Source organism: Pseudochaenichthys georgianus, chromosome 17 (genome assembly GCF_902827115.2).
Source record: "Pseudochaenichthys georgianus chromosome 17, fPseGeo1.2, whole genome shotgun sequence".
Classification (NCBI taxonomy): Eukaryota; Metazoa; Chordata; class Actinopteri; order Perciformes; family Channichthyidae; genus Pseudochaenichthys; species Pseudochaenichthys georgianus.
The window spans coordinates 8,961,258-8,978,499 of NC_047519.1; the positions used below are offsets into that span (position 1 = coordinate 8,961,258).

At 41.9% G+C, this 17,242-nt stretch overlaps 1 protein-coding gene across 1 annotated transcript in view; it reads right to left on the reverse strand.

Moving 5' to 3' along the window:
- Nucleotides 1-1,145: 1,145 nt before the first annotated feature.
- The window catches only part of LOC117462535 (TSC22 domain family protein 2-like), a 35,880-nt gene continuing 19,783 nt past the window's right edge, over nucleotides 1,146-17,242 (reverse strand). Inside the window, exons 2-3 of the mRNA XM_071206204.1 lie at nucleotides 2,373-2,424; nucleotides 1,146-1,766 (exon numbers count right to left, since the gene is read on the reverse strand). Coding sequence (XP_071062305.1) covers nucleotides 1,317-1,766; nucleotides 2,373-2,424 — 502 coding nt within the window. The 3' untranslated portion in view covers nucleotides 1,146-1,316. The remainder of the gene's footprint in view (nucleotides 1,767-2,372; nucleotides 2,425-17,242) is intronic.

Genomic DNA, 17,242 nt, shown 5'->3' on the forward strand with positions numbered 1-17,242 from the left:
TTTTTCTCAAATTAACATTTATTTTTCCAGAAATCTCACTTTTCCTCAAGATTCCGAATGTTTCTCAGAATTCAGAAATGACTTTTTTCTTAGAATCATGAAATTAAAGTCAGAATTCCTACTTTTTTTAAGAGAATTGCCCCAAAAAAATCTCAGAATCCTGACTTCCCAAAACTACATTATTTTAGAACTTTTTGGTCAGATCGCAAAAAAATATCAAATATGGCCCTAATCCTCTTCCGTACATACTGGATCTGCTGATTTGAGTTAGTGTTAAACATTTGTCAGATTTGTTTTAAGCTTACGTTTTCAACAAACGTAAAGCATCACTATTTTCAAAGCATGGCCGATCTGTTGAAACACTGAAGAAGAAAGCGGAAACGAGTCACCGGGCTACTGTTGGACAGGTTCGTGATATAGTTTAGGCGTGAGAATAGCAGCCCTGTAATAAATAAAGACATGAAAGATGCAAAGGTTGATGTAAAGATGGCGGCAGCGGTGGTGCGCTCCGAGAAACTTTCTTTCCCATTTCTTTCTGTACAACATGAAACAGCAAGGCGAAAAATACCCTCGTTACCCACTCATATGTCACTTAAAAAAATAATCGCTCTTTTTGACAATCACTCCCGTTTGTCCCTTATGCGAGGTGACGTCCCCCCTCTCTGTCCGACACCCCAGCTGAGGTCACGGGCCAGTCTGGAGAAGACATCCTGTCCACGAGCTCCGCAGCAGGGAACACAGCCAAGATGAAACCAAACACTCTCACCCCCCCCCCCCCCCCCCTCTCTCTACACACACTTTCTCTCGATGATTGCATTAACACTGGAAAAGGCCCACACACACACACACACACACACACACACACACACACACACACACACACACACACACACACACACACACACACACACACACACACACACACACACACACACACACACACACACACACACACACACACACACACACACACACACACACACACACACACACACACACACACCACACACACACACACACACACACACACACACACACACACACACACACACACACACACACACACACACACACACACACACACACACACACACACACACACACACACACACACACACACACACACACACACACACACACACACACACACACACACACACACACACACACACACACACACACACACACACACACACACACACACACACACACTTTGTGGTCAAGCTGGTGGCTAAGAAGACAATGTTTTTTTTTTTTATCTTCTTTTTTAATTTCACAAACTAGATGTAATAGATTTTTTTCTTTTGGGATGCACTTCAAGCAGACGTGACGTTGGGCTGCGGTTGGCTGGGGTCGAGCGGAGTCTGGAGCGGCTGGGGTTTGGGGTGGAGCTGCGGCTGGGGGTGGAGCTGCGGCTGGGGGTGGAGCTGCGGCTGGGGGTGGAGCTGCGGCTGGGGGTGGAGCTGCGGCTGGGGGTGGGGCTGCGGCTGGGGGTGGGGCTGCGGCTGCGGCTGGGGGTGGGGCTGCTGAGGCTGAACTTGAAGCGGAGGCTGAGGCTGGCTGAGTCCTTGCTGGGGGGGTGTGGTGCTGGAGCTGGGGGCCGGCTGTGCGGGCAGCTGAGACAGCTGCTCGCTGTTGGCCAGAGATTTCAACACAGCGTTCTCCTTCTCCAGCACAGAGTTCCTCTCAAACAGCTCCTTGATCTGCTCCTTCAACACCTCCACCTCCTCCCGCACCGCGTACATCAGATGGCTTTTCACCAGGTCCTGCAGGAACACGTGACATCAAGAAATTAATATATAGGACCTGACCGGAGGCAGCGGGGACACGAGGATGATTTATGATGTTCAGCATGCAGCAGACAAGGACATCAGAGGGAGGCTACAGGCTACATGTGTTCATGCTAGCTGTGTGCCCCTGCTCAACGGCAAAGACGAACAAATATCAAGAGTGCTTGGTTCTTATAAATATTAGAATAAGTAAGAGACAAATGCATTCAGGAACTTCCAATAATATAAAGAATGAAGGTCAAGTCAAAAGACACAGGATATGTCTCTGTCCTTCCATGTAACGGAACACATTCTTACAATACAAATAAAAAGTGCAACAACATTTCTTTCAATCGAATAATCTGCCCATTTGTATTTCAATTACTGGTTTCGACTATAAATATGTCAGAAAATACTAAAAAAACGTGTCCATCCCAGTTCTACAAATTGTATTTAAATGTTTATGATGTGAACAGAAAAAACTGTCCTCTGATATTTTTGCATGAAATGTCTTTCAAAAATGGCTGGATTATTAAAATATGCGCTTGGTCCATTGCAGCTCTAGAGAAGTGCACGATGCACGGTAAATACTAGAGTACTCACCATTGCCTGTTCAATTTTATTGTCAATGGCAGCAACATTGGTTCCCGAGGACCTGTGAAAAAGAAAAGATATGGTCCTTTTAGAATTGATCCCAAAGCTTTCAGGATTCAAAACCTCCAGAGGATAGTCATCTTTAACTCAGCATAAAAAACAGAAACACCACCACATTAATAAATAAAAGAAAAAGGATTAGACAAGACATTGGTGCTCAGTTTACCAAAGCAACCGCTGTGGAATGCCCACAGGAATGCAGACCATATGAAATGACTCGTCACCACTCGTGGTCGTACTGTGCACTCTAGCTCTGTTTATAGGTCAGGGCAGGAGACATGCAGGAAGCGTGGCTGCAAGCAGCACAAGGTAGGTGCAAATGTGGAACTGCTGTATTAGGTGTGCTCATGTCTCAAAAGGCTGCTGGCAACAATAACAGGATATAGTAAGAAGATGCACTGATGGAGGCGTCCGAGCGAAGGGTCTGCCATGTTTCAGTGCCCTCAAGGACATCTCGAAAGCTCCCATGGAGTGAACCGTCACCTCTCCGATATACAATGTATACATTTCCTTTTCAAAGTCCGCTCAGGGACTCGAATCAGTGACCCTACGGTTCCCAAGCCAAGACCCTACAACAAAGCGCTGCTGCCTGAGTATCACACACACATTCTCCCACCATCTATTAAAGTATATATGATGACGCAAGTTGCGTGTCAAGACCTGGGAATCTTAACCCAATTAGTCGCCAGTGACAACAATTAACCCTACCCCTAACCCCCCCGTTACCTGCGGCGGGTCCGGTAGGAGAGCAGCGGGCCACAGGTCGCATGCCGGCCGGGGTCCTCGGGGCAGCACGGGGGTTTGTAAGAAAAAGTGCACGGCATGGTGCTGCCTGCGGCTGAAGCTACATCGAGAGCAGCGAGAGAGGAAAGGGCCACCGGAGTGCACTCGAGGGGGCTTAGTGGGCGACTGTGACCACTTTTAGAATAATGTAACATGAACCGCCGGGTGAGACGTCAGAGGAGCTGACAGGAGGCGGGGAGACACGGCAATCCGCCCGCTTACAGAGCCTGTCTGCTGAGGACAGTAACTGCAGGAGTACGGAGGCCCACAAGTGCCAACGATTAATACATTCAACTCTGTTAATTAAGCTATTTAAAAAAGGGCCAATGCAATGCGCCAACACAGATGCATTGTTGCAGTTCTAAAAATGAACCTTAATCTTTATAAGTATATTTACAAATCACAACTTACTTATATTGTGACTGCTCAGTAACATTCCCAAAACTACTTAAATCAAAAACAAATGGCGGCATCAGATCAGTTAAAATGTTGGAAATCAGAGCGATCTGACCAGACCAGAATGACACGCAACACTTCCGGGTCAACAACATCTCCATCGGCTATTATTAACTTAGAATTGCTTATAACCCATTTGGGTATTTACAAGGTCAGGTAAAAAGCTTAAGGTATATTTTAGAAACTGTGTCACCATAAAATAGTTCCTCCACCAGAGGGCACCGACAAGCTGTTATCTCAACTGGGAGTGTGGCACTCGGGGACTAATTGGGCAAAACAATATAATTCAGACGGTTTGACTCGTCAAATAAATCAACACGAGCCTGTAAACTAAGATGTGGGCTTGTTAACGGAAGTATGTCTCGGCCCATCGGTGGAAGGACCTCAGGAATCTAGTATCTGTTGAAGATTCCTAAACTTGGGTTGATGTCTGCAACAAAGGGCGATGGGAAGACGTTGAAGACCAATACAAGAAAACAGCAGGTTAATTAGAGAATAGACTTCCCCCCCCCCCCCCCCCCCAGGACAAAATGTTCTGTTCCTTCACACACCATCCAATGTATGTGTGTGAGTGTTAGGCCAGCGGAAGCACTCAGTCGATTGCTATCAGTGGGCTGTACCAAGGAAGGAATGTTCCCCATACGTACGTCTGCTGCTATGAAACACTGTCAGTCTCCTGTCCTACATGCCTCTGATCCCGGTCAGTCAGATCGGACCACGTCTAACACACGTTACCTGAGAGAACATCATACACTGACCAATGCAGACATGTGTTGAATAAGATGCATATTGTCTCGAGCCTATACCAACAGACGCACACACCCATCTCCTGAAGATGTAAATTACAAGCAGGAATGTACTGTCAGTATTATGTGACCCCAGGAGCGGTTACATAACCAAATAAAACAACAACATTTCCAATAGGCCGGTACCCAGAGGAGTCGGTCACTCTGTAGAGTACAGGCCATGGAAGGGCTACACCCCTTGTTGCTTCACAGAGTGCAGACACAAACATACTTAACCATTAACAGAATCATACCGTAGCTGTAGAACATATTGAATTCAACACCCTGTATATTCAGTACACAGGGAGACGGAACGGTTGCCAGGTTGACATTGGCAAACATTTATGGACTTTACTAATTGTTAATATTTAAAGCAAAATGTACAGCAACACGTGGACCCAACTTCTAAACACGGTACACGCGTGCGGTACATGAATCTGTTTCAGTGACTAAATTAGGTTGTCAGAATGGGGTGAAGAGTTCAACTGACTAAGAACCAGCTCAAATAAAAAGTGTTAAGTTCGGGAGGGAGAGTAGTCTGGCGTCTGAACTGACAGCTGCATGCATTACATGTATACATTTCATATGTTATTGTATATTCTATAGCTAACGTGTAAATGCATATTTTTCAAATTATTTAAAAATATAGGGATTTTCAGTTTTGTCCCCAAAAAGAAGATACCTGGTTGCCATCCTAGAAACACATTTGTAAAAGTTAGTGTTGAGTACATGTAGAGTAACTTATCAGAAATGGCCAAATATAAACCTTCAGAAATTGTTCAAACATCTGAAAATAATTCAATCAATTCACATAACTCATCTTAAAGTGTTATCAAAATGTTATTGCTTCCTTATTTGAAATCAAGCCAAGCACAATCAATTAAAGATGTGAATTAAATGTGTAAGCTGTTGCAAGTTCACAACAAATTAAAAAAGGAGAATGACGAAGCACTATCTTTATACAAAGTGCGAGAACCTCAACAATTGCTACATTATTAAGGAAACGCTTAATTTTTTTATTTGTGGTCATAACTGTCCGGAGAATTCTGGATTCAGATGTGAGCTGAATATTTGCTTTATGATTCACACTCAATTTTCATGATTGGACTAATGATGGCTGGAAAGACAAATGCAGTGAACGAGAATGAAACTGATGGTAGCATTTTAGAATGAGTGAATGCAGCCGTTCGGCAGACATCAACTCACCAAAGTGTTTCCGGACAACAAAGGGCAGACGCTCCCTTGATTATAGCAGAAACAGACCAACGTTGCAATTTTGGGAGAAACCGTACATCTGGGGAGGGAAATGTTGGCGTATCTTCATGTGACAACTTGCATCCAAACAACAGTAAGTGCTGAGAGGCATATTACGCAACCATCTAGAGCAGGGGTGTCAAACTCAATTTCAACTCGGGCCACATTAGCATCATGGTTGCACTCAAAGGGCCAGTTTTATATATAAGACTATATAAAAATAAATATATAAATATTTAATATTAAATAATGTATTACATTACATTATTGCCTCTGCATTGGTTTATTATCGGATAGGGTAATAACTTCATAATTAACTACGTCTGAAAGCAGAAGTCTGGGCAAACAATTGCAAGTCTCTTCAGTGCGCATGTCACAAAATGATTTAAAAAGAAAATCCAAATTCTCGAAAAACAAAAACAAAAAAGTGACATTTTGAAAAAAGTAACATTTTGAAAAAAAAGTGCATTGAGATGCATTGTAGGACATGTAGTTTATGGGCAATGTGCTTCTGTAAAGCGGCATATAACCGTATAATACACTTATTATATTATTTGCAAGCTCTTGTGGGGCCACATGAAATGAAGTCGCGGGCCGGATTTGGCCCCCGGGCCTTGAGTTTGACACCCCTGATCTAGAGCTTTGTACTAATCTGCAGCATTTTTGTTATTACGTTCTAGACGTCTGGTCTGTCAGAAAATAGTAGGAATTCCCATTAAAAGAATGCGTCCGATGTATTCAAATTGCTTATTTTGTCCAACCAAAACACAGTATCATTGAGTTTACTGCAACAAACAAGGGCAGTCTTACACCGAAGACAATGTTGTATTCACATGCTTTTCAGAATGCTCCAATTGAGCAAGTTTGGAAGTTCTTCCGTCAAGGTGGGTTCAAGTCGTGATACGGACAAAAACTCTGCTCTTTTTTCGTAATCCTTCCGACAGAAGAGGACAAAATAAAACATTAACTCCTTGGCGGTGGCAATTGTTACCGATTTAGTTTCTGCCAGATGACTACTCAACTTATAGTTTCAGCGTCGTCATCCCGCTTGACAGTGATTCTTTGTTTTGGCTCCTTCTTTCTCCAGCTGGCTTTAGTGGAGGCAGTAATGAGATGGAATGACACCACTTAGATCAAACCAGGGAGTACAAAGAGAGGAAACTCAAAGCACCCATGTGACCGGTCGCTGGGGACATGTGCCGGGCTGGTGATGAGTTTGTAGCTACAGAGACTGGACAACATCAACACAATAATACTTCTAAACGTGTGGGACGGATTACCACAGTGAAGTCAATCTGAGTGAAAGTTGGTAAAGACGAGTTTGTTGAGTCTCGATCGTTTTGGGCGGCTAACCGTCACATTTCTCGTTAAATCGAATCAGGCCACAATAACAACGAACTGAATGAAACCGTATAAGAACACCATCTGGCACTCCAAGTAGAACTTCCAAGAACAACTGGCACTGGGGGAGTTTCTGGAAAGCAACATGAGTGAGGTTACCTCACATGAACTTGTTTAAACCTCTAGATGTCAAGTCAGGGCAGAGAACTTGCTTAAGCTGCTGACTTAAAAACACGACGTGTTGAATGTACAGTAAATCCTCCTCCAGTTTTTTCCAGCGTTACAAAGCAAACAGTATATAACAATGGTAAGTATAGTCAAACTCCAGAGGACTGTGGGCTGGGCTAAAACAGAACGCTCATGAGGGTTTCAGCTTACCCCGACACTGATTATGCAACACACGCTACTGTGAACGTCACGGGACAGACATGTATAATAAGCCACGGGTAGAGTTTGGCGTTTCCCTTACAATGCTGTAAAGTAGGAATGTCAATAAAAAAGTCCATTAGCCGCAGAAAAGTTTGCACCCACACAGGGGCAAGTTTTGAGGGTGAATAACTCGTGTGGACATTGAATAGTTGTTGGCTGCTGCCTGTGGCAGAACAGCTGGTATATTGAAGAGCAAAAAGGGTTTTCTTCAGCAAACCAGAAACAACAAAGCCAAGTCTTTTACTCGCACTGAGACATGCCAAGACAAGTTCAGAGAGTAAGAGGTGAGGCCAGATTTATGTGCACAAGGATAACAGGTATACAATCGTACCTAAATGCCTGTGTTTCTTAGCTTTAAATTGTAATTAATCTAGATCTTACATTTCTAACACAAGTTGACATAAACACCTTAAGTAAACAGAGCATGTTATTTATTCAAACAACTTCCGTCATTCGTGACACATTTTATTGCACAGCTGTGTATGTAGCGGGGTATTGGTATTCTGCCCGCAGAGAATTAATAAGGAAGTGCGAAAAAGCGACAATCAAGCAAGCATCCAAACTATTCAAGAAGTATGACTCGGGTGTAATACCAAAGCGAGCAATAGATGAGATAGGAGATGGTTATGGAGGCTGTCTTTTTGAAGTTCACATTTTGCATAACATAACAGTGACACAAATGATAAGATTGGAAACGTAATGGAAACAATTACAAGTTAAGGAAAAATAAATAGAAAAACAGTTGAATGGATACGTTTTTTATCCTGTTTTTTTTCCATAAATGCTACTAGAATGGTTCTGGTTTCAATTTCGTAATAATTTAAAGGGGACATGTTATTTTTTTTTTCAGGTTCATTCATATTGACATGCTTTTATGTTCAAAAGACACATTATTTTTGTTGTACTGCCTATCTGAATATACATCCTCTGCCTGAAAGGCCCCGTTTAAGCACCCTTCCAAAAACTGTCCTGATTGTCTTGAGAGAAAAACTTTTGGTGCACCTATGCAAAAGTAGTTCTCAAGCCGTGGGCGAAATATCGACTTTAAAAATGTCTACAGTAATGCTAGTTGCTTACAGCAGCATGCTAGCATACTACTAATGACAATGCCAATGTGTTTAGTATGTATTTCGTGTATTATCTTTATTTTATACTCTGCCAGGAAGATGTGCCAGGTAAGCCATATGGATGAACACAAGATAAAGATAAGATATATGTTATTTATCCTAAATTAGGAAATATTTTCGTTGCGGGAAATTTTGACAGCCCCGTTTTTGTTGCAATGCATTGTGCACACTTTGCATTTCAATAGTATATTCCATCAAGAAAAGGTGTCATCCAGATCAGTTTTCCTATATGGAGAACTTTATGGTAATAAATAGGATCTGTATGTTGCATGTTGTCCCACCCACACCCCTTGCACCCTATCTCCCCATTTCCTGTCTATCTTCAGCTGTGCTAAATATAGACAGTAAAGTAAATCAAAAAAAGGAAAAACTAAAACTGCTTGTATGTATAGGATCATGCAGAATCAATGCCTCTGGGTAATGCAATAAAGGAACGCTCTTTCAACAATCAGAGTTGTATTTGTCTGCCCTGGGCTACCATAGAAACATGGCGGTGCAACATGATGGACTCCGTAAAATAAACGTGTTCCTATGTAGATGTGAAAGGCTCATTGTAAGCAAACAACGGTTTCTTAGTATCAGGTGATTACACACCAATGAAATCTTAGTTGAGAATATTATAGTCTGTTTCTGCCAATAAATCCCCCTAAATCCTACACACTGATCCTTTAATATCAAACAGGTTTGAACATGTTTCACACTAGCCCAACACAATGACTTCATGTGTCGCTTCGGACCTGATCCCATATAATGCCAATAAAATAGACTGATTTAGGGTCAATACCAAAGGCCATCACCATGAGCTACCAAACCGTCTCAAACAAAGCCCTGGTTATCTTTTCCACGGAAACAAAAACAGCCCTTCGCAGAACAGCGTATCCACAACAGAAATAGAAAAAAAAGTTACGCATGGGGCCCATAAGAATTTTATAATTTTGCAGAGTTACAAGAAGGGAAATCACCTGAAATCAGGAAAATTGAGCTCGCAATAGTAAAACAGATATTGAGTCTTCAAGGAATAACAACAATGGAGTTTAGATAATGCCATCACAATGCACATCAACTGTGTGTGTGTGTGTGTGTGTGTGTGTGTGTGTGTGTGTGTGTGTGTGTGTGTGTGTTGTTCCTCGGAGGCTAGTGATGGTGTGTCAGCTCTATATAGAGGCTTCTCAATACTCAAATTTCCCCTCCTCGACTCCTCGACTCCTCGGTCCTCCGGTAGTGACCTGGAAATGAATTTCAGCGCGCCATTTTGAAGGACGTCTCATTTCTCTAAATGCACACCGAGGACCAAGGATCGAGCGTCGAGGAGGCTCTCTGGAGGAGCTATAACCGAGGATACACTGATGGTTCCTCCACGGCTCCTCCGCGGATGCATTTCCGGGAACGGTGGAGGCGTGACACACGGCCGGACTTATCTCAGCCAATGACAGCTCTGCATGCATCCCCTGGATATTATTTTAGAAACTGCTCTCATCGCAACGCGATGTTTACAGTGAGAACAGCTGTGAGGTCCTGCAGAAAGCAGAGCAGTGTGTAAAATATATCACTCAGTATAACAGGCCTACATTATTCTCTTTATTTGCTTTAGTTTAGTAGATATATACAAACAAAGAGTCGATATTTTTCTAAAACCATTTAGTGCTTCGCATAATAAAATACACAACGGCTGTAGCCTGATTATGCTTTAGGAGCTGTAGGTGTGTGTGGTACAGTGTGTAGGTGTGTGTGTGGTACAGTGTGTAGGTGTGTGTTGTACAGTGCGCAGATGCGGCAGACAGACAGGTCTTAGTTGGTTTGGTGTCCTCTGCTTACTTTTAATACTTTTAATACAACTTTTGGCCCGTCATTTCAATTCCCCATTTCAGCGACCAGAGAGAGTGGGGGGGGATATATCCAGTCTCTGATTGTGTTACGTTATTATGAGAGTGCTCTCATACTTTAAATTGCATATATTTATATAAATATATTTGTGTGTGTGTGTCCGCATCTGTAGCCTGTTATTGTCTCATTATACCGCACTCTCAATGAATTCAAGGTAAATATCTGGGGGAACAATGTTCAGATGATCTAACAGAGATTATAAAATATGACAAAACACTCGACAGCTGATGCAGCTGTTGCCACGTAATAATGAACGGACGTCGCTTTAATATGACCACTCAGAGGAGAGGAGTTCTCATTTCTTTAAACGTCTGCTGCTTCCCCTCCTCTCTCCTCGGTTCCCCTCCTCGGTCCTCCGCTCGCATCTCCTGTGGGTGGGACTAAGTCTCGAGGAGGGGAGTCGAGGAGGGGAGTCGAGGAGGGGAAATTTGAGTATTGAGAAGCCTCTTATGTCTCTAAAAACAGTTTCATTTCCTGTGCACAGTTATGGTTTCATGTCCTTCCCTTTTCATTTTTGAAAGAGGCATGGTACAAATGTTGAAGGCACTCACTATTTTGTGTCAGGGTAGCTGTTAAAACACAAGGGCAGAGTCCTCATACTGCAGTATCCTTTATGATTTAAACAGCTCGTTGATGCATTTATAATGTAACTGATTCAAATGTATTTGAAAGACAGTGACACAGTGGAGAGTGTTGCAGTATAAAGCAGGCTGTTCTTACTTTGTGTAAGTGTTACAGATGGCATGCACACACATTTAGGCTAGTCTCATCGACTTAAAAGCAAAAGCAAATGTAGTATGTTAGCATTTTTAATTTACTTCAATAATTATAGTTTGGCCATTTCTATAAAAGATCAAAACATTACTAAACAAACTACCCTCTGAGATATTGGGAAGTTATTCAGTACAGCACGCAACATGAGCAGTCTGATGATCAGATCGTTTTACTAAATTACTAACTGGGAAGTTGAATAAAGGAAAAAGGTTCAAAATGTCTTTAAAGATGTCACTTCCTGCTTAAAATTGTATCATTTATTGTTAAAGAACTATCAGTTTTCACAATGGACAATTAGGAGGGATATTTTGGGTTAGGGTTAGGTATGTTCAAATAACCTTGCTTAAATGATTGGTTTAGAACTAAAATGATCAACAGAAATTCATTGGCAAATATTTGATCATTAATTGTTTTGAGCTTGAGTGAAGCAATAACAAAAAATGTGCCCAGTATCTGGTGCTGCTTTCTGCTTTGTACAATACTAACTATATTACATCGTTTTTGAAGCCAATACTGATGAAGTTATTTCAGGGTTCCAAATATCCGGTAACATATCTGTCACTCAAACATTATCAACTCGAGAATGGATTTGAAGATGAGACAATGTTGACAGGGAAATGCTATCCATCTCATCTGCTCTTTTCCACCTGCATTCAACATCGGCCCGCTCAAATGTCATTTAGTGGGAATGCTGATACAACATTCCAACTACTTTATTCTTATTCCGCCGGGTTATTTTGACGCTCTTCTGCTCCCACATTCCACATCACAGAAATGTCGTTCAAACATCAAAACGTTCAGCTCGGTCGGGAATCGATTGCTATTACTTTTCTCATTCATAACTTTCATAATTCCCAAGATATATCCCATAATTCATCACATTTTTAACATGGAAGTCAATGGAGAAACTCTTCAGACTTGAAAAATCTTCATGCGACTTCAACTGCCAACTGTTCCTTCATACTTTCACACTTTCAAACCTCATTCCAACTTTAAAATGTTACACATCTTTCTGACATTATTCATGTTACACAGCTTTTAAATCAGATTCATACTTTTAGAGATATTAAACATTGTTCAGACCTTGGTAAAGAGGCCTTCTTCAGATTTTGACATTGGTGTGTATTGCATTGCGCAGCTCGTTAAGGGTAGAGTGCGTGATGTCACAGCTAGAGTGAAGGAGAGCTTGAAATTCGCCTTCATATTTTTTTTCAGATAATGGTTAATGGTTCGGCCCTCAACAGCTCTATGTCATTTATGGGGTGTCATCATATGCCGTTTCCATGGAAACGCATCCCTCGCCATAAAACACAATGTCGCTGTAACTCCTCCAAAGGACACGGTCCGATCGCCCCCCAAACTTTGCTTGTATATCACCGGTCCGTGCCTCAACAGCTCTACGCCAAATCTGAGATGAGATGTTTTTCTGAGATGATTCCATGGAAACGCATCCCTCGCCAAAAAAACACGATGTTGTCGTAACTCATATGAAAATGGTCAAAACACCACCAGACTTCAGATGACAGTTAATGGTCCAGCCCTCAACATGTCTATGTGCCATTAGTGAGTTTTATTCAAAAGCTGTTGCCATGGCAACGCATCCCTCGCCGTAAAACACGATACTGCTATAACTCCTATGAAAATGGTAAAAAAGTGCTCAAACTTTACATGTGTGCTAACAATCCAGCCGTGAAGACATCTACGTGACAGTTTTGAAATTTCTTCAAATACCGTTGCCATGGCAACACAATGCTCGCCATGAAACACGGTTCACATAACTTTAGTGAAAATATTCCAAACGGCCCAAAACTTCACAGGTTTGTTAACGATGCAGCCATCAACACATCTAAATCTAAATCAGGACATCTAAATTCTTCACTTTCTTCTTACACATTACATTTCAGCATAGCAGTTTAGCGTCAAATTTTCAGCATAAAGCATTCCCACAAGCAATTTCTTCAGGAATTGCATTATCTAGTTGGTAAATACTATACAGACTACAAAAGGAAACCACAATTCTTCCAACACCAAAATATTGTCCCGTTGCGTTCATTGGCCAACATCTGCAACCATACTTTCAATTAGCTCATATCAGCAGATATATCAGATTAGGGAAATAGATTAATCAGAAAATAGATTCTCGATGACCAAAAAGTAATCGTTGCATTTGGTTTAACTTGTAATTAATCTACTCAACAGTAGGGCTGCAACAAACGACTAATTTGATAATCGAATAATGAAACGATTAATCGACTATTTAGACTATTATGCCTTGCACAATTTCTCAAACGCTCTTATTTAGCCATCAACTTTTAGATTTTGCTTAAGGCATGTGGAAACTAACAATGAAGACAATAAAGATGAATACAATAAAGATGAATACTTGATTCAAAAATACAAATATTATTAAATTAACTAAACAAATTGTGAACAAAATGAACATTGCTTTTTATTTAAATTAAATAAATAGTATTTCACATCAAAAGAAACAATGTTTTAACAAATCATATTAAATAATGTGATAACAGAACTGTAAACAGAATAGCTGAAACTTTAACAAAATAAATAACTCAGTTACCTCTAATCATTAACCCATGTTTGTATAATTTTGTTAACTCCGTGTGTTGCTGACGTGGAAAAGTTATTAGTGGATGGGGCTACAGAGCTACTAGAAAGACAGTCGAACCTGGTGCATTTCTCTGTCTGGATGTGGTGCACTTTTGCTAAATGTTTAGACAAATTGCTCGTGTTACCACCCTTACCGATAACGTTGGAGTTTTTGTAGCAATAATACATATGAAATGTTTTTTTAAATGTCTCCAGTACGGATAAAAAGACCGATAACGTTGGAGCTTAACGGTGCGTAAAACACACGTGATGGCGTCACCAACGAATCGACGACTGAATTAGTTGGCAACTAATTTGGTCATCGATTTTAATCGATTAAGTCGATTAGTTGTTGCACCCCAACTCAACAGTTTAGCTCTATTGGGTTCATGGCCAAGGATCTCAGCAATTTTGATAGTACAAAAAACAATGGAGATGAAACTTGTGGCAATAACACTCAAACAGTAAGCAAACCAGAACAGTTAGTGCCAAAGAAAGCATCAGAGACAGACGCTGAAAGCTAAATTACAGAGATGTTGTTGAAAAGTCTATTGGCCAATCCTGCCAGGCTTTGTTTCCAAACTCAATCAATACACGTGGAGAAAGCAAAGCTTGCTGCTACTGAACACTGCACACATGTTGCTTCACTTCTGCAGGACCGTCCAGTCCAAAACTCAGCAGAGTACCGTACCTATCATTGTGGGCCTTTAAGTTCCTTAATCTGCTGTCAGACTGGAAGGCCTGGTAGAAAGCCTTGTAGGGGTTCCTGTGTCAACCATATTCAGGGCGAAAAAAAGAGAGAAGAGAAAGATATAGGGAAGAGTTGAGACAGTGAAAACAGACTGATTCCTAGAAATATCTCCTCACGTGACTTCATTTCCTCCAACCCCCCCCCCCCTCAGAAAACTCTGAGCACTAAACTTGGCTTGGCTAACGCTGCAGTTAACTTGGCTGCAGGAAAGGCTTTCATGAGGCGCATTCACACCGCAGTACTTTTCCCACAAAGGTTCATGAGAACTTAGTTCATGAGAACTCTTTAGTTCTCATGAAATAAGTACAGATCGCGTTCACACCGGAATAAGTTCCTGGGAGAGGAGTAGGCAAATGAAGCCGCTGACGTCACTTCTTCTTCTGCTTTGGGTTTACTGGCAGGCCGCAAACAACTTCACGGCGTATACACCTGAAGTCCCCGGCCAGAAGTCCCTGGAGTTGGGGACTTCCGAGTAAATCGCCAGAACGCCGACACCTCCTCATCACTTGACCGCTCCCATGTTTTATTTTGTGTTGCCATAAATTAGGCCCAATCCCAAACCACTCCCTCGACCCTACCCCTCCATGACGGAGTGAACTCCTTCTGTAGCCACACTTGCAGCTCAACGAGGCTCCCTCCTGTCAGATGGGGCGTGGTTTGCATTCCGCCCAGCCAATCAGACATAGGAACCTTTTTCGCCTACGAAATGTGAAAAGGGGGTAAAAAAGGTTCTGATGAACTCATTTTAGTTCGGGCTCTTTTTGGTGTGAACGCGACATTTCGGAACTATAGTCGGAACTAAAGTGGGAACTAAAGTGGGAAAAGTACTGCGGTGTGAACGCGGCTAATGAAACTAATAATGGACATTTGAACAGAGCAAAGCAAAAGGGAGTCTTGACCACAACGCAGGAATGTATGTTCAAAGGTGAGCACATCTTAATAAACTTAAAAGAGCCTCCCTCAGGCCATCTTCTACAGTGGGTTGGCCATTACTCATGCTTAGGTAGTCTTTTTCATAACTACAAAACAACAAATTCTGCCATTACAATTTCAGCTGCAAATCTGAAATCCTTACTCAGTAGCGTTGACATGTATTGACTTCTTGTATTGATTTTAGCTTCACCATTACCCCCTATGTTCCTGGTGATTAGCAAAAAAGTACACTGTGTTCCTGCTAGGGGATGTATATGCGGGAAAGGGAAAGGAAATCCCCCAACACACACACCTCATTTAATCTACTCCAGGCGTGTGCCTTTCAAAAGTTACTGCTTCTCTCCCACATTCACACAAATGTAAATGCACATTGACATGATCATATGGACACATGTGCAATTACGCAAACAGAGGAACAAGTCAGCGCGGGCAGACCCACACACAAGAGGGACTGAGGAGTTGATTTACAGCATGTGTGTGAATATTGTAGAAGTCAAGGCTCTTTTCCTAGAAATCCCTGGCACAAACTCCCTTTGTCACATTACCTCATGACTAAACACTCTCACAATCCTCCCCCTATGCCTCTGCTTAATTTTACTTTGTGGGCAGCGGCTGTAGAAAAAACCGTCATGGACACACGCGTGTGGCGAGCATGCACCTCTGCAAAAAAACTCCCCCTTTTTTTTTTAAGAGCTCAAAATCAGAGCTCCTTGCAAGCCAGTTATCGGCTAAATTCCTCGAGGTCAGATGACTCCAGCCACATCTATATGAATGATGTAAGGAGAAATGGAGGAGTCATCACTCCTTGTTTTCAAGTAGCAAACACTCAGCTCTCAATGGCTCTTTTGTAAATCTAACATGTCAATATCCATTTATGAAAGCCCCTCTTTGTCGAAGTGTTAAGGAGTGGTGAAAGTGCCGTCTCCAAGTAAATGAAGAGTACAGGAAGACAAAGATAATAAAAAATGGTATGAACTGGCAACAGACTAAAATAACCTTTTGGGTGCATTCTTGCTGGTTGATGTCACTAGCTGGAGCACGACACATGGTTTTTCCTTCAATGTGCCTCGACGGCAGGGCAGTGGCCGCGTCAAAGGTTACGTTTCACGATGTTGGATATTTTAATACCCCTGCTAACTCCTACAGCACGAGAAAGCTCACAGTAGACTTAAAGCCATACTTCACCAATCAATAACTCACCCTGTGTTACCTTGAATTTTTGAAGAGAACTTTGTTTTCGCGCATGCCTCAGAAATCAGAGAAAAAAAATAGTAGTATTCGTTTATTAGTCCCAGAGGGGAAAATGGGTTGCAGCACATCACAGAGGCATTTAAAAAGTTAAGACAATATATCACTGACAACAACATAGACACAGATAAAAACAAACGGACATAAGAAAACCAGATATCGGCAGACATGACAAGGGGCCTATAGGCCCTCCTTTGCGAAATAGGGGGGACAGGGCCAGACCAGCTGGGTAAACAGTGCGTCCTAGCCATCATTTATTCAGGAGTTTGATGGCTTGTGGGACGAAATACAGCCTAGATCTATTCTTTTTTAAATAAGGGGCACGATATCTCCGCCCGGATGGCAACAGTTCAAAGTAAGAGGCAAGAGGGTGCCTCAAGTCACTCACAATATTGTGTGCCAATTTTCAAACTCTGTCCTTATATAAGCATTCTATATTAGCAAATG